This window comes from Micropterus dolomieu, linkage group LG01, assembly GCF_021292245.1.
Source record: "Micropterus dolomieu isolate WLL.071019.BEF.003 ecotype Adirondacks linkage group LG01, ASM2129224v1, whole genome shotgun sequence".
In the NCBI taxonomy this organism is placed as follows: Eukaryota; Metazoa; Chordata; class Actinopteri; order Centrarchiformes; family Centrarchidae; genus Micropterus; species Micropterus dolomieu.
The window spans coordinates 2,950,135-2,966,472 of NC_060150.1; the positions used below are offsets into that span (position 1 = coordinate 2,950,135).

Consider the following 16,338-nt stretch of genomic DNA (forward strand, 5'->3'; position numbering starts at 1 on the left):
AGCCAGCTGAGCCGTCTTTGTAATTGAAGCTCGCTCCATCTGTGTCACTTAGATCTTTTCCTCTTGCCATGGCGATACAAAATCAGAATCAGCTTGGCTGCTCTGCATCTTCATACATGCCACAGAGCATGATTGGATGTTAATTGCTTAATTGTACCATGCAGTGCACCTGTGTGTTAGCATCTGCATTCGTTATGTTCTCCATCCTGTGTGTCTGTCAGGTTGGATTCTCCTTCACAGGTTGAAATGCTGCAATAAATTATTTTTTAAACTTTTAATGAAATAATCAACAATCATTTTTGCATTAACAAAAATTACTCATTTATTTGGATTTGCTGTCTGACTTGGAATAAATAGAATATAATAATATAATAGGAAGCACTTAGCTGTGACTTTTTTAGAGATTGCTCGCAACGATGCAGTTAGCTTGGATCATTGGTATTGCTCTACTACTAGCAATGCTAAGCAGTTAGCTGATAACATTTGAAATGCTTAAAGTTTAAAAGAACCAGTTAGCTGTGACCTTGCAGTGCTAAGAAAACATCTGTAATGCTAACAAGTTTAAAGAAACTGCTAGCCTGTTAGCCAGTAGCCAGTCAGTTGCGAATGTGCAGCACTAACAGATACTGGAAAGACTGCTAGAAATGCTAAGCATTTGCAATGCTAACAGGTGTAAAGAAACTGAGCCTAGCAAAAATAACAAGTTAGCTGTGGCTCCTTGCAATGCTAAGAGTTATAAAGAAACACCTGTAATGCTAACAGGTTTAAAGAAACTTAACTGTAACCCTGTAAAAAGCTAACAGGTATGAGGACAGACTGTTAATGTTAGCATTTAGCTGTGACCCTTTAACAAGTAGAACAAGGTTCTGCTTACTTACTAGCTGATATGTAACTTTAATTCAGACAACATATTAAGACATATTTGTTTATATTTATTGGACAATAAATAGTTTGGTGACGAAAGCCAACAGGATGCTGAATGCAAAATTACACACAAAGGTAACAAACAACCTCCCAACCAACAATCCACATGACAGAAACTGCATTGTATTTACACCAGACTGCATTTACAAATAACAAATTTAACAGCAGTGATATTTGAACTGTAAATAAAAAAATGCATATTTACAGTATACATATAACACACACAATACAGCCATAGCCTCTCCACAGAGGATGTACTGTCCTTTTCAATGTCCAAATATGACATTTACAATATTTACATGTATGTATGTTTCGATTTTGTGTTACAATTGTTAATTGTCTTTATGGAATACCTTATTGTTGCCGACTCCTCTGGTGGAGAAGAATCGTTCTCCGTCTGGCAGCAGATCAGTGTGACTACTCTTTTTGAAAGTCAACAGGATTTACAACTTCTCATTTCCCTGGTTACATTGTGTTGTCATGACCTTGTTTTAACCCTGGCACCCTTCCCAGCGGCCTTCCCTTGCACTTTCTTGACGTCTTTCCGGATGGTACCTCCCCCCACCTTCATCCCCAGGTCCCTGATGTGGACTCTGACATTGCCCAGGTTCTTTTGCCAGGCAGCGTCCATCTTTATGGTCTTACCTCCTTGGTCTTGGTTGTCACTAGAGTTAGCTTCTCTTTTGGCCGCTTTGCCACTCACGTTCTTTACTCTTTGGTGTTCCCACGTGCTAGCATCCACCGTAGCATTCGGCTTTGCAGGGATGGTGATCGCAGGATTCTTACTTCTCAGTCGTTGTGGTTCCCAAACACTACCATCAACTGAATCGCCTAGGTTTGTAGAAACCCCGCCGGTCTTACTCCCTTGATTTTGTTGTTTCCACGTGTTAGCATCCACTGCACCATTTAAATTTGTAGGATTAGCACTGTTCGTATTTTGTATTTGCTGTGGTTCGGGCAGGGCAGTATCCTTTTTGGTGTCAGAATTCACAGCACTCCTACTTCGTAGTCGCTGTGGTTCCCACATGCTAGTTCCAACTGCCACATCGGACTTGACAGGAACCCTCTTAGTGGATTTGTTTCCTTGCTGTTGTGGTTCCCACATGCTAGAGTCTATTTTAGAGTCCGGATTAGCTAAATTAGCAATCCCTGTATTCTTGCTTTGTTGTCTTTGTGGTTCCCACATGCTGGAGTCTATTTTAGAGTCCGGATTAGCCAAATTTGCAATCCCTGTATTCTTGCTTTGTTGTTTTTGTGGTTCCCACATGCTAGAGTCTGATTTAGTAGAATTAAGAACCCCAACATTCTTACATTGTTGTCTTTGTGGTTCCCACATGCTGGAGTCTATTTTAGAGTCCAGATTAGCAGATTTAGCAATCCCTGTATTCTTGCTTTGTTGTTTTTGTGGTTCCCACATGCTAGAGTCTGATTTAGTAGAATTAAGAACCCCAACATTCTTACATTGTTGTCTTTGTGGTTCCCACATGCTGGAGTCTATTTTAGAGTCCAGATTAGCAGATTTAGCAATCCCTGTATTCTTGCTTTGTTGTTTTTGTGGTTCCCACATGCTAGAGTCTGATTTAGTAGAATTAAGAACCCCAACATTCTTACATTGTTGTCTTTGTGGTTCCCACATGCTGGAGTCTATTTTAGAGTCCAGATTAGCAGATTTAGCAATCCCTGTATTCTTGCTTTGTTGTTTTTGTGGTTCCCACATGCTAGAGTCTGATTTAGTAGAATTAAGAACCCCAACATTCTTACATTGTTGTCTTTGTGGTTCCCACATGCTGGAGTCTATTTTAGAGTCCAGATTAGCAGATTTAGCAATCCCTGTATTCTTGCTTTGTTGTTTTTGTGGTTCCCACATGCTAGAGTCTGATTTAGTAGAATTAAGAACCCCAACATTCTTACATTGTTGTCTTTGTGGTTCCCACATGCTGGAGTCTATTTTAGAGTCCAGATTAGCAGATTTAGCAATCCCTGTATTCTTGCTTTGTTGTTTTTGTGGTTCCCACATGCTAGAGTCTGATTTAGTAGAATTAAGAACCCCAACATTCTTACATTGTTGTCTTTGTGGTTCCCACATGCTGGAGTCTATTTTAGAGTCCAGATTAGCAGATTTAGCAATCCCTGTATTCTTGCTTTGTTGTTTTTGTGGTTCCCACATGCTAGAGTCTGATTTAGTAGAATTAAGAACCCCAACATTCTTACATTGTTGTCTTTGTGGTTCCCACATGCTGGAGTCTATTTTAGAGTCCGGATTAGCAGATTTAGCAATCCCAGTATTCTTACTTTGTCTTTGTGGTTCCCACATGCTAGAGTCTATTTTAGAGTCCGGATTAGCAGATTTAGCAATCCCAGGATTCTTACATAGTTGTCTTTGTGGTTCCCACATGCTAGAGTCTATTTTAGAGTCCGGATTAGCAGATTTAGCAATCCCAGTATTCTTACAATGTTGTCTTTGTGGTTCCCACATGCTAGAGTCAATTTTAGTGTCCAGATTAGCAGAATTAGCAATCCCAGGATTCTTACTTCGTAATCTTTGCAGTTCCCACATGGTAGAACTCACTGTCACATTTGGCTTTGCAGGAATAGGAACCCGAGCGTTTTTGCTTCCCAGCTCTCCTGGTTCCCACATGCTAGCATCCATTTTGGTTTCAATCTTAGCCAGAGTAGAATATCCCAGATTTTTAAGTCTTAGGCTTTGTCCGGACTCTGCAGTCCTGTTTTGCAATAAATTGTCCACTTTAGCACCTGCTTTTTTTGCCCCCTGTCGCTGTGGTGCTAATGACGTTGGAATACGTTGTGGTGGTCTTGATGACAGTCTTTGTGATGTTGGTGGGGGCGGCGTTGGAGGTGGAGTAGCTTCCAGCGAGTCCCAGCGAGTGTCGACAAACTCCAGGGAAGAGCCGAGCATACCGGCCAACTCAGGGGTGGCCTCCACCAGTTCCAAAGGGTCCTTGATGTCCGGCCTGAAGGAGGCCAACTCCTGCTCATCAGGACCCGTTAGGAGCTGCGAGAGGGACGCCTGCCGGTAGAACTCATCCTCAGGGACAGACTGCACATTGAGCTGTGGGAAGAGGCGCCGGAAAGATCGAGATGTCATCCGAAGTCGACCCAGGACGTCGGAGAGGAGGAGCCAGTTCCTGGACCTGCAGGAACAAGACAAAAACAAGAGTGTGAACTTTTACACAAGACTTTTGACTCCTGACCTCAGTATTTCTAACATCTTGGTTATGTCTCTGACTGAGTATAAAGGGAAATGGTAAAAAATACTCAAGGTAAAAAAGCATAAGGCCTGGACAATAAAATAATAATAATTATCGCGAGATATAATTTTTCAATAACAATATTACAAATGTTCAGTAAATATTCCACAAATGTTTGATTTTATTCACTTAGATCATACATGAATTAGGACTTTTTATTAAGATATTTATTTTGTTGAGGAAAAAGGACGAATGAGTTTAAACCGCAAGTAACCATCAGGTTTCTTTGACTTTCACTCTGGAGCAAAAATCAGCCTTTAAACTCGAAAGAAATAACGATTTGATACTTATCGTGATAATTATCCGTATCGAAAGATATGAAACTTTTTGATCGTGATAACATATCGTCTAGCCCTACTTTTAAGTAAAAGATCTGAGTACTTCTTCCACTGCTGCACATTTGTGACATTCACTGGCTTTTTAAAAACAATGATAAAGCAGTGTATAGTAAAATATTTTTTCCTCTTCAATCTGGTGTAGAAAAGGCAACGAGACAAATTTGCTTAGAAAATTTATTTATTTTTTATTTTTTTTATTTATTTTCCTAAATGGAAATTCATGAACACAATAAACGGCGTCAGACTTCAACAGATGTACAGGGGGGCGTGGCCGGGAGTTCAAGATAACTATGATGTGATAACATTTTTGGCCATATCGTCCAGCACTACACAAGGCAGACATTTTGGACTGACATCAGTTCAATGCAATTGACGCAATCAATTGATCAACAACTGCAAGCCGTCTTGAGAGTGCTGACCAAGCTAGCTAGTTGTTTTTTTGTACAGATTGTAACGACCTTTAAGGCAAATTTGTCATTTGCGATTTTGGGCTGTATAAATAAAACTGACTTGAGTTGACTTGAACAGCTAAATGGTATCACCCGACACTAATCAGTTGAAATATTCTCCACTGCAGAGGATGATGCTCATCTCAATTGTTCTATCAAACTTTAAATAATAAGAAATTATAATTGTTTTGTGGAGAAGTTTTGCACGTCTGTGATGGACAAGTTTTTCAATGTCGGACAAAACAAATGTCAGACCTCTCCAAGGACAAGACAGAATAGGAAATGAGTATTACAGAAGCAGTGCAGATGTGTTATATTATAGATTAAACATTCAATTAAGGCAACATTTTAAATGTGGCTTACATAAATGTCAGAGAGGGAAGAAGGAAGAAGCAAGGCGGAGAAAAGAAAGAGAGACAGTTTCTCTTTTATATAGTCTGCTGTTGCAGCCGAAGACAGTCTCGACATCAATGGAGCTGTTATTGATTCACAATGTCTGTCAATGTGTGTGTATGTCAAGGGCAAAGGAAACTTAACACACACATACACACACAGAGCAGTGGACAAGGCCACATGTTGCTTTAAAGCCAGTTGCTGCTGGAATGTTAAACAAGCCAATGAAATGCGTGCGAGTGCGTGCGAGTGTCAGTACCCGGTGGCCTTGTACCCAGGAGGAGCCATTAATACTACATCAGACACGAGAGGGGGAAAAAAATGAGAGCGAGAGAAGAAGAAAAAGAGAGGGGAGGAGAAAAGCGACAGGGGAGGAAGACGAAGTGGAAGCCAATTAGCCGCGTCGCCACGGCGATGCAATCCTCGTTAACGACCTCTCCGTCTGTCCTGCCTTTATCTCTCTCTCTTTCTCTCCATCTCCTCCTCTGAGGATCTTTTTTCTCTCACTCGCACTACCCTTCAGTCGCTCTCTCTCTCTCCCTCCTCCGCTATCCCCTTCTTTCTTTTCTAAGCTGCTTTCCACCACCTTAATTGGAGTGTGTGTGTGAAAAAGTGGGAGATGTGTTAAAACAACACTGAGAAAGACTGTGTGAGGGTGAAAGAGAAAAAAAGAGTGTGAATAGGAAACCTCAAACTGTGTGTGTATGCGGGTGTGGTCTTTGTTAGTTTTCCTTTGGTATGCTTCATTTAGCTGCACTATTTTATTTCAGTTCTCCGTCTTTTTTCTTTTAGTGAGAGTGCCTTTAGCCCTAATTTCGTCTAAGTGTGTTAGTGTTAGAGTTAGGCCCTTTTAGCCCTTTTGCCCTCAAATGCAGTAAAAGGTCCTTTAATCCGTCTTCCATTAGTTCTGATAAGCCTGATACTAGTTCCTTTACCCCCGACTCACACAGGGAACGCCTGCGCCGCAGCTGATCGCGGCCACTCTAGTCGACACATGTGCTTGTAGGTACCAAATCTGTGCTGCCTGCCGGATCCCTATCTGCACATGCGCAAAAGTGGTCCTGTCTGTCAAAGAAGGTTACTACAAATGTGCCTGTTATTAATAATTACTTGTGTGTTGTTGTCTGTTCTCATCTCAGGGTGTCAAATACTGATGCTTTCAGAAAGGCTGACATAGCGTTATTTGATGCAAAAGGTACCCTTCAGCATCCATATGAGACACCCCCGGGCGCATCTGTATGAGACGCCCTGTCTAGACCGGCTAGGTAGCTAGCTACATTAGTATAAAGGCGTTGACAGTTTCCCAAAGCCCCTAACCCTAACCATCACAGGGGTGTGTGCCTAAACCTAGGTCAGCGATTGTATGCATATTGACGGGCTAACCCTAGCTGCTAGCACATCGACCATCTATGGTTATTCTTATCACTCCTTTGTGTTGCTACTTTGTTGGATTGTTGTCATTGTTAGAAATTAAATATGTTCTGGAGAACAACGTTTTTCATATCTTAAGTATATTCATATTACATCATAGTGAACAGTTTAATCTCCAGTGATTAAAAAACATTTTGCTGTCTTGATTTGAAAGATTTAGTTGGATCGTTTTGAATAGGCACATTTGCGGCAACCGTCTTTGACTGACAGAACCACAGCCGGTACGGATTTGGCGCTGATGGTGCTCACACAAGACAAGCTGCAGCGCATTCCAGAAACGGCTCTCTGTGGAGAAAACGCTATGAGTCTATTTTTGACGGACGCCACGTCAAGCGGCATAGAGCCGATGAACCGGGCAGGCAGTCAGACACAGGAATGGCATAGACAATCCGGTCAATTTTCAAAATAACACACCCTGTGCTGACACCTTATATCAACATTAACACAATTAAAATGGTCAAAAGAAAGATACTATTTAACTACGTAGCTATTTAACCATGGTAGAAGCACAAAATTCAAGGACAAATTACCAAATCAACTAAATCTGACCAAGTCAGAAAAATCAGGAAGGCAAAACCCTGCGCTCCTGAAACACTCCTGAAACACTCCTGAAATGCTTCCAGTATGAGTTGAACAACAACAACTCCTAGTTCCCTTAGTCCAAGTTTAATTGGTCCCAGTTCTGTTATGTTTGTCCCTACTTTCTTTTGCCCTAATGTGTTTAGCCTTACTTTCTTTAGTCTAGCTCCTCTTGCTCCAGTACGTTTAGCCCAAGTCCTGTTAGTGCTGTAAGTAATGTGTTTACCACAGGATTCTTTAGTCATAGGTTCTTTACTTCTTGTTCCCTTATATGTAAAATGTTTACGCCTTAGTACCTTAAGCCCAAATTCCAATGGTCTTAGTTCCTTTAGCCCTAATATGTTAAGCCCTAGTTCTGTTATTCCTTGAGTAATAGCAACTGTGTTAAGTGCTAGATCCTTCAGTCCTATTGCCTTGAGTGGTAGTTCCTTTTTATTGTCCTACTTCCTTCAGCCCTGGTTCTTCTGGTCCTAGTTTGTTTAGCCATAATTCCTTCATTCTTATTCTTTACAGTTCTGTTACTTCTAATATGTTAGAACTAAGTTCCTTGGGTCCTGCTTTCTGAAGATCTCTTATTGTTAGCACCAGATCCTTTAGTCTTCCTTCCTTTAGTCCCAATTTGTTTAACCTACTTCATTTAGTCCTACTTTCTTTAAATCCCTAATGGTTAGCACCAGTTCCTTTAGTCCTAGTTTGATTAGCCCTAGTTCCTGAGGTCTGAGGTCCATAAGTCCTAATGTGCAACTCTTTCAGTCCAAGTTTCTTGAGCCTTAATATGTTGACCCCAATTCCTTTAGGGGTAGTTCCTTTTGTCATTGTCACCTTAGTCCCAATGAGCTTACCCCCTACTTTTAGTCCCAGTTATTTAAGCACTACTCTGTTTACCCCTGGTTCCTTTAATCATGGGTTCTTTAGCTCTACTTTCTTTAATCCTGGTTCCTTTAGTGTTAGTTCCTTGAGCCCGGATATTAATATTCCTGTGTGTTCATGTCTTCTTTGTTCATTTAGTCCTAATTTGATGATCTCATACCCTTTTAGCCCTAGTCCTGTGAAACCATTTTTAAACTCTAGTTACTATAATCATAAGTACTCTTAGCAAAGTTCATTCTTTTCTCACATTTCCTTGAGCCCTAATGTTGTTAGTAATAGTCCTTTTAGCCCTACCACTATTAAACTTATTTTAGAACTAGTTTATTTCCTCCCAATCTCTTAGGTACTAGTTTCTTTAGTCCTAACGTCTTCAGTCCCGGTCTGTGATTCCAACCCTAGGAGAAAAACACCTAGATGTTGGGAACTTTAACTCACCCCTGGGACAGTGACACCTGGATGTTATAGCAAGGGAGCAGTGGCCGGTCGGACAGTTCAAACTCAAACACCTCTCTCCTGGCTCGTTGCTCCTCATCCTCGTCCTCCTCTTCACCCTCCTCCTCCTCCTCTGGCCCCGGAGGGTCAGCAAGAATGTTATACACTGCTCCCCCACTGGATGGCTCTGCAAAAACACAGAATAACATTATGGATGAGCGCTGAGTGTCCCTTTAGTCTCGATTAGTTTGGCGCTAGTTTCTTGAGTCCAAATGGGTTTAGTCATAGTCCCTTTAGTCTTCATTGCTTGAGAGGTTGTTCTTTTATCTTAACTGGTTTAGCAGTAGAACCTTTAGGCTTGGTTAGATAAGCGGTAGTTACTTTAGTCCTAATTGGTTGAGCAGTAGTTCTTTTACATGTGGATTTCACAGGGCACGGCTCTACAACATTATGTCTTCGACCCGGTTTTGGTACGTCCTCTGCACGGCTTCGTACCCCACAGGGAGCATTTCAGAATCAGAGCATTTTGACTGCCTGATTTTACTGATTTGTTTGGTTTTTGCTGATTTGGTCATTTGTCCCTGAATAATGGTTATGTAGGCTACGTTGTTTATTTTTGTGTCTATTTTGTATTTATTTTTTATATACAATCGGGAATCTGCACCGGGTGTTTCATTTTGAAAATGTACTGGATTATCTATCCCGTTTCTGTGTCTGACTTCCTGCCCAGTACGATCTGATCTGTGCAGCTTGATGCGTCTTCCGTAATAAAACAGACACGCTGCGTATCGTCCGCAATGCAGAACGGAGGGCTGCTTCTGGGACGCTTCTGAAATGCGTTGCAGTGCGTCTGGTGGAATCACAAGCATTGTGTACAATGATCCATGACGTAGCCGTGCCCGTTGGAATCAAGTCGTTAGTTGTTATCGGTTAAGTGGGAGTTCATCCTATTTTTTCTAGTTGTCGTAGTTTGACACATATTTCTTTTCGTCTAACTTTTGTCTTAAGTTGTAGGTTTTCTAGGCCTTGTTCCTTTAATCCTAAATTGTTTATCCTTGCTGAACCTTCCTGTTTATCTCCCCAATGCACTGTTCTGTTTGTGTTTGTGTGTAAACTTACCGCACACGGAGCTGCCGTAAAACTCCCAGCAGATTCCTGGATCGCCCTCTGACCTTCCCTGGAGGTCGGAGAGATAGTCTGCAAACAGCGAGAGAAAGAGAAAGAGAGAAATGCAGAGTTAGTGGATTTTGTGGTCGATCAAAGAGCTGACCAATCAGAGAGGATGAAGGCAGTGAGATGAAAACAATAGAACCACACACACACACACACACACACACACACAGACGCAGAGTGAAAGACGGGAAGAAGAAGACAAGTGTTTGTGCTCAGACGGTGCCGGCTTGTCGCCGTGGCGCTTGGCGCTGAGTAGACGGATGATGGCAGGAGTGTGTGTGTTTCTGTGTGTGTGTTTCAGTTTGTGCGCGTATGTGTGTGTGGCGGTAAGCTGTTCTGGGATTCAACAGCCAAGCCTCATTAAACCCCTCTGGAGAGAGAGAGAGCAAGAGAGAGAGAGAAAGAGAGAACAAATACAGGCAGGGAATGATAATCAGACAGGCTTGCAAGCACACACACACAGAAACACACACTTTTCTCCCGTCTATTTCCTTCTTGTTTACACCGATGTTTCTCTCGTTTGCACTAAATTTGTTTCATTCTTTTCCTTTTTTATTTCCTTTTATATATATATATATAATTTTTCCCTGTGTACCATCACTCCATGATACCACCAGGATATCAGAGTTGTCCAAGTTAACATGTTAACCCAAACATATTTGATTTTAACGGTGGTGCTGTGGTTAGCACTGTCGCCTCACAGCAAGAAGGTCATGGGTTCAGACCCCGGTTGCCCTGGCCTTTCTGTGTGGAGTTTGCATGTTCTCCCTGTGTCTGCGTGGGTTCTCTCCGGGTGCTCCGGCTTCCTCCCACCGTCCAAAAACATGCAGGCTAGGTTGATTGGTTACCCTAAAAATTGTCCTTAGGTGTGAGTGGTTGTTTGTCTATGTGTGGCCCTGCGATGGACTGGCGACCTGTCCAGGGCGTACCCCTTGCGCCCGAAGTCAGCTGGGATTGGCTCCAGCCCCCCGCGACCCTGTACCCAGGATAAGCGGTTGACGATGGATGAATATCCGTCTATGACACTTGAATGTACTTTTCAGCCATGCTAGTGGCTTGATGAAGAGTTGGTCAGTCGGTCCACCTCTTTGACCCACACTGAAAAATCTTGTATGGATTGTGATAAAATGTGGTTCATGTTCCCCTCAGGATGAGCTGTAATAACTTTGGTGATCCTTTGACTTTTTATCTACCGAACATCAGGTCAACATGTTAATGTGTCCAACACTTTGGTTTATCACCTAATACCTGCAGAACTAATTACATTCCCATCAGCCTCAGCTGTATGTTGTCTTTATACTACTATTGCTAATTAGTAATGTTTTAACAAGAAATATAACAAACTGGTCAAGATTATAGCTGCTGAACATCAGCATATTAGCATTGTTTTGCGAGTTGTTAACATGATGATCTTAGTATTTTGCCAAAACTGTGTCTTTTTAAAAACAATGTTTTTCTACTTCTGTTGTTTTTTTAATAGCGCCACTTCTGACATGTGTTTGCTGCCCCTAGTGGTGATACATGTGTCATTTCCAACTCTGATTAAGATTAAGAAAACACAACAGCTGTTACCAACAGTAACACTGAAATAGGGGTATCCTTTTCAAAGATGTTAATTACAAACATGTTATGCACTCATTAAAAAACGAATACTAGCCAGTATATTGGTTTTAGAATCTTTAAACTCCGATATTTACAACTTTTCAGAGATTAGCTGCCACCCTTCCTCGACTCCAACAAATAATAAAAAATGAAAAAACACCACATCATTAACTAATGATTATTTTCATCACTCATTAATCTCTCAATAATTTTGATCTTTCAGCCTATTAAATGTCAGAAAATAATGAAAAAGCCATCCCCTTCAAATGTCTTGATATTCAGTTTACCCAGATATAAAACAGAGGAAAGCTGCAACCACAGAATGAGTGGAGTCATTTTCTATAGACTAATTGGTTCACACTAATCAAAAAATTTAATTACATTTTAAGCAGAAGGCAGCACTGAAAAGCCACAAGTTACCAGTTACAGAGTTACTGGCGATCTGTGCGTGTGCGTGTTGCAATCAGCAGCAGATAACGAGGAGGCAGCACACACATTTTCTTCCCTCTCCTTCTTACCCTCCAGAAAGGTTTCCATGGCAGCGCTGTGGGTCATGTTGATTGGTCCTCGTCCAGAGTAGGAGGTGAGGGTGGGGTCGGCGCCGCAGGCCAGCAGTAAACGCACGACCTCCACGTGATCGTTCTCCACTGCGTCGTGCAGAGGTCTGAAACAGAAAACAGTCAAAGGAAATATTAATAGTGTTTCTTCACAGCTCTGCACAGCAGGTCAACCAATTTATTAATGTCTCTGGTGTCAGTTTGTTAGTTGCTTCTCTGTTTTACATCAAAATAAACTGAATCTCTTTGGGTTTGGGACTGTTGACCGGACAAAACAAGACATTTGAATCTCACCTTGAGATTTGAGAAACTGTGATGTAAAATTTTATAAACAAATAATAGGAAATAGTTAAATGCAGCCATGAAACAAACACAAAATAACATAAAAGTATCTAAGTGTGTGGGTAAAGGTGAGGTCCACCACAAGGTGCTATATTATCAACTGTTTTGCTGTGTCAACATTAAGAAGATTTGTTTATATGCAGATGATACAGTTATCTACATAGTAGTCCCATCTGAATGAAGCTATTACCCACCTCCAGACTGCATTTATAACACTAAAGTTATCAATCATGGAACAATCATGCTCATTTGCATACAAAGTTCTACTTTTAAAGTAATTTTATGCAGAAATAGAATATCAGATTCCACCTTAAAGACTCCACCAAATATTCCAGAAATATGACATTACACCTTAATGTCAGCTACGAAGGTAATCACCACCTATGATTAATTAACATAAAAAGAATAGAAGAGCATTTTTAATTGCTGCTTATTTGATGTTAATTTGACATTTTAGTCCTGGACAGCTGGCAGACTCTGAGCCTAGCTGGTATAAACTTGCAACGACTCGTACCTGGTTCCATCCTGAGCGCTGCAGTTGACGTCAGCTCCATGATCCACCAGGTGGCGTACAATCCCCAGCCAGCCACGGGCGCAGGCCTCATGCAGGGCGCAGTACCCAGCGTTGTCTCGATGGTTCACGTCACAGATGCGTCGCTCCAGACAGTACAGCACCACCTCCTGGACACAAGGACACACATGGACACCAATGACATGAGAGCCTTTCAAGTAGGGCTGATGGACGATGCCATCGTCCCATCGGCGATGGCTGACAGACATCACGACGTTGAGCCGGCATCGTGATTGTAAAACCCTGCCCCCCAAGAAAAAAACTCTCAAATTTTCACATTATACCACCCTGTGAAAGCAGGTTTTAATGACCACATGTCCAACATTCTTATTATTGTTTTTAAGAATGCTTTGCCTTGGAGTTCTCTTCTCCCCACACTCTGACATACCTCAGGTAAACACCCTGGCTTGCCCCACCTCTCTCTGCCCCCTGTCTGCTCCATTTTCTCCATCAGCAGTATGTTTTATAAAGTTGCCTAAAAGACTGAGAACTCATCTTTTTTCCGTATATTTCCACCCGCGAACCGTTATCACGGCAGCAGGTGAGCCGCACGTTGGCTTATTAATGACATAGCCTATCAAACAACTGAAACCAACATCTGCACCATGTGTGTTCACCGTTGCTTTACCTGGACCACGACCAATTTTTTTTAACGAGTGAAGTCTGTGCGAGAACACATGCACATAAGACGACTGCTGCCCCCGCGCCCCCGATGACATCGTCCATCCCGATGTTTCATCGCAGACATTGTCTGATGGAAATTTTGTAGACATCGCCCAGCCCTACTCCACAGGCAAAATTGTTCACAATTAAGTAGACACCATGCTCACCGTTATGAATAGGGATGGGAATCGATACCTGGCTCTAAGGGTATCCTGTTCCAAAATTTCTTAAAAGTCCAAAATCAATATGGTCCAAGTTCTCATTACTGCTGTCGAGGTAAGTTACCTGCAGGCAGTGAATAACAGCAGAGAGGAGGAGGAAGAAGGACTGACACTGACTGATGTCTGAGTTTTTCATTATTTCTAAACGTCACTCAGTATTGTGATGTTGGATATTTAGTTTACATAGTGACTTTGCTGTTGTAAATGTTGCTGCTCAAGAAACAATATTAAGTTGTATTTAAAATTTTCAATTCTATTCCTGTAGTAAATTTTAAAACAACCAGGCATCTAATATGCACACTTCATTATTTGCTTATTTATTGGAAGTCATATTGTCATCTCAATATATAACAATGTTATCGCACATCGCAGATTTTCGGGAAGGAGGAAGTAAAATGCCATTTTAAGTTATTTTATTTTTAAGGAAGAAAAACACAACGTCAAAGGACATCAGTTAAAGGAGAAATGCAGTAGCTTCGACTGTCCTTGAGTAGAACACCACCAAATCTGCCTGCCATTGGGTCTCGTCTTACAAAATAATAGAAAAGTCTTGATAAAGACTCCGACCGTTAAGCAGTATTTCGGTGTGGAAATACTATAAAAGTAGCACTCTCTCACTCTCTCTCCTTCACCCCCAACCGGTTGAGGTAGATGGCCGCCCACCCTGAGCCATGGTTCAGCTTGAGGTTTCTGCCTCTTAAACAAAGTTTTACCTTTCCACTGCCGCCAAGTGCTTGCTTATGGTGGGAACTTTCAACACATCATCATCATCTTGGTGCATCAATAACCAATGCTTTATGACACAGAGAAAAAAACTTATCCATTTGACACAAAAGGTACCCTTCAGCATCCATATGAAACACCACAGTTTGAGCACCAACTGAAACAGAAGAAGAACAAGCAAATTACTGGTAAAAGAGAAGTTCCACCTTAAGAGAAGAAGCCAAAGAGAGGACCCCCCCCCCAGCTCTCTCGAAATGATTGCAGCTTGAAAAAAAAATGTGTGTCGTGATGGATGACGGCTTCATTTGCAAACTGAGCTCGTTAGCTTCACCGCTGCACCTCAACAAGAGAGTGAGAGAGAGAGGGAGCAAGCGAGGCAGGGTGACACTTGTGAGCCCTGACAAGAGCTGTCACACTGCACATGAAATATTCAGATTGTGTGTGTGTGTGGTTTTCACAAATGCCTGCACATACACACTCCAAATGATTTTCAGACGTCAACTGAATTTCAATAAAGGGCATCTGTGGAGACTCAGTGCTGTAACTTTAATGCCACAGGTGTGAGTCCAGCTGATGATTCCTGCTGTAAAAAAGCTTGTCCTGAAGGTGGCAGGGAGGTCACAGAGTCATTAAAATGTAAAGGGTTCACCCTCTGGGGAGAAGGACTGATCAAGACATTAGATGTTAATGTGATGGATAGCTGCTGATGTATGTTGAAATCTTCAAAGAGAAATTAGGTAAAAACTTGAGTTCTACTCAGAATTTCTTTTTGTCAAGAGATAAAATAAGGTTTCTTCTCAAGTAAAATTATGTTTTTTGCCGGGGTAAAATAAGGATTCTTTTCAGGTTAAAACAAAGTTGCTTCTCAGTGTAAAACGAGGTTTCTTCTCAGTGTAAAAAGAGGTTTTCTCACAGGGTAAAATGAGGTTTCTTCTCAGGGTAAATGAGGCTTCTCCTCAGGGTAAATGAGGATTCTCCTCAGGGTAAACTGAGGTTTCTCCTCAGGATAAAATGAGGTTTCTCCTCAGGGTGAATTGAGGTTAGTTCTCGGGGTAAAATTAGTTTTTTTCTCTGGGTAACATGAGATTTCTCCTCGGGGTAAAATGAGATTTCTTCTCAGTGTAAAAACAAATTCCCTAACAGGGTAAAATGAGGTTTCTTCTCAGTGTAAAAACAGATTCCCTAACAGGGTAAAATGAGGTTTCTCCTCAGGGTAAAATGAGGTTTCTCCTCAGGGTAAAATGAGTTTTCTTCTCGGGGTAAAATGAGGTTTCTTCTCAGTGTAAAAAGAGATTCCCTCACAGGGTAAGTCTACCAGCATGTCCTGCAACCAGATGTACAGAAGGTGTGTTTTTCTTGCCCTCGGTACATCACGGATGGAGATTCTCATGAGATGTGTGTCTCATGTTTGGGGATGGAGCACGCCCGGGCAGCTCTCGAGGGGGCTGCCTGCGCCCGTTGCGAAGCCCTTTCCGTGCGGGTACTGAGGTACAGCATGGCTCTCTTTCCGAGGATGGCCGGATGTGTTTTCCCCGCGGCGCGGGCCCTGCGGCCGCTGAGGCGGCCCGGCGGCTTCACTCATGGGTTCACAGCGTGATCTGTCGGAGGATTTCGGGACGGCTGAGGCTTTTTCCCGACCTTCATCCGCTGGCTCCGACGCTTCCTTTCCTCGTTCGGGAGCCCGTTCTCGGCTTCTCCCGCTCGCGGTTTGGATCCGGAGACGCTGCAGCAATCCGACTCCGAGGAGGCGGACGTGCTCAGCGCAGTGGACGATGACTTCCGGGTGTCGGGGCGGCGTCAT

At 42.2% G+C, this 16,338-nt stretch overlaps 1 protein-coding gene across 1 annotated transcript; it reads right to left on the reverse strand.

Annotated features, from left to right (window-relative positions):
• Positions 1–911: 911 nt before the first annotated feature.
• On the reverse strand, positions 912–13,372 carry LOC123973020. Its single transcript, XM_046052856.1, has 6 exons — positions 13,319–13,372; positions 12,874–13,040; positions 11,979–12,124; positions 9,805–9,882; positions 8,689–8,872; positions 912–4,076 (listed from the first exon to the last, which is right to left on the reverse strand). Exons 1-6 carry the CDS (start codon positions 13,370–13,372, stop codon positions 1,403–1,405), a joined length of 3,303 nt encoding a protein of 1,100 aa, XP_045908812.1. The 3' UTR covers positions 912–1,402.
• Positions 13,373–16,338: the final 2,966 nt, after the last annotated feature.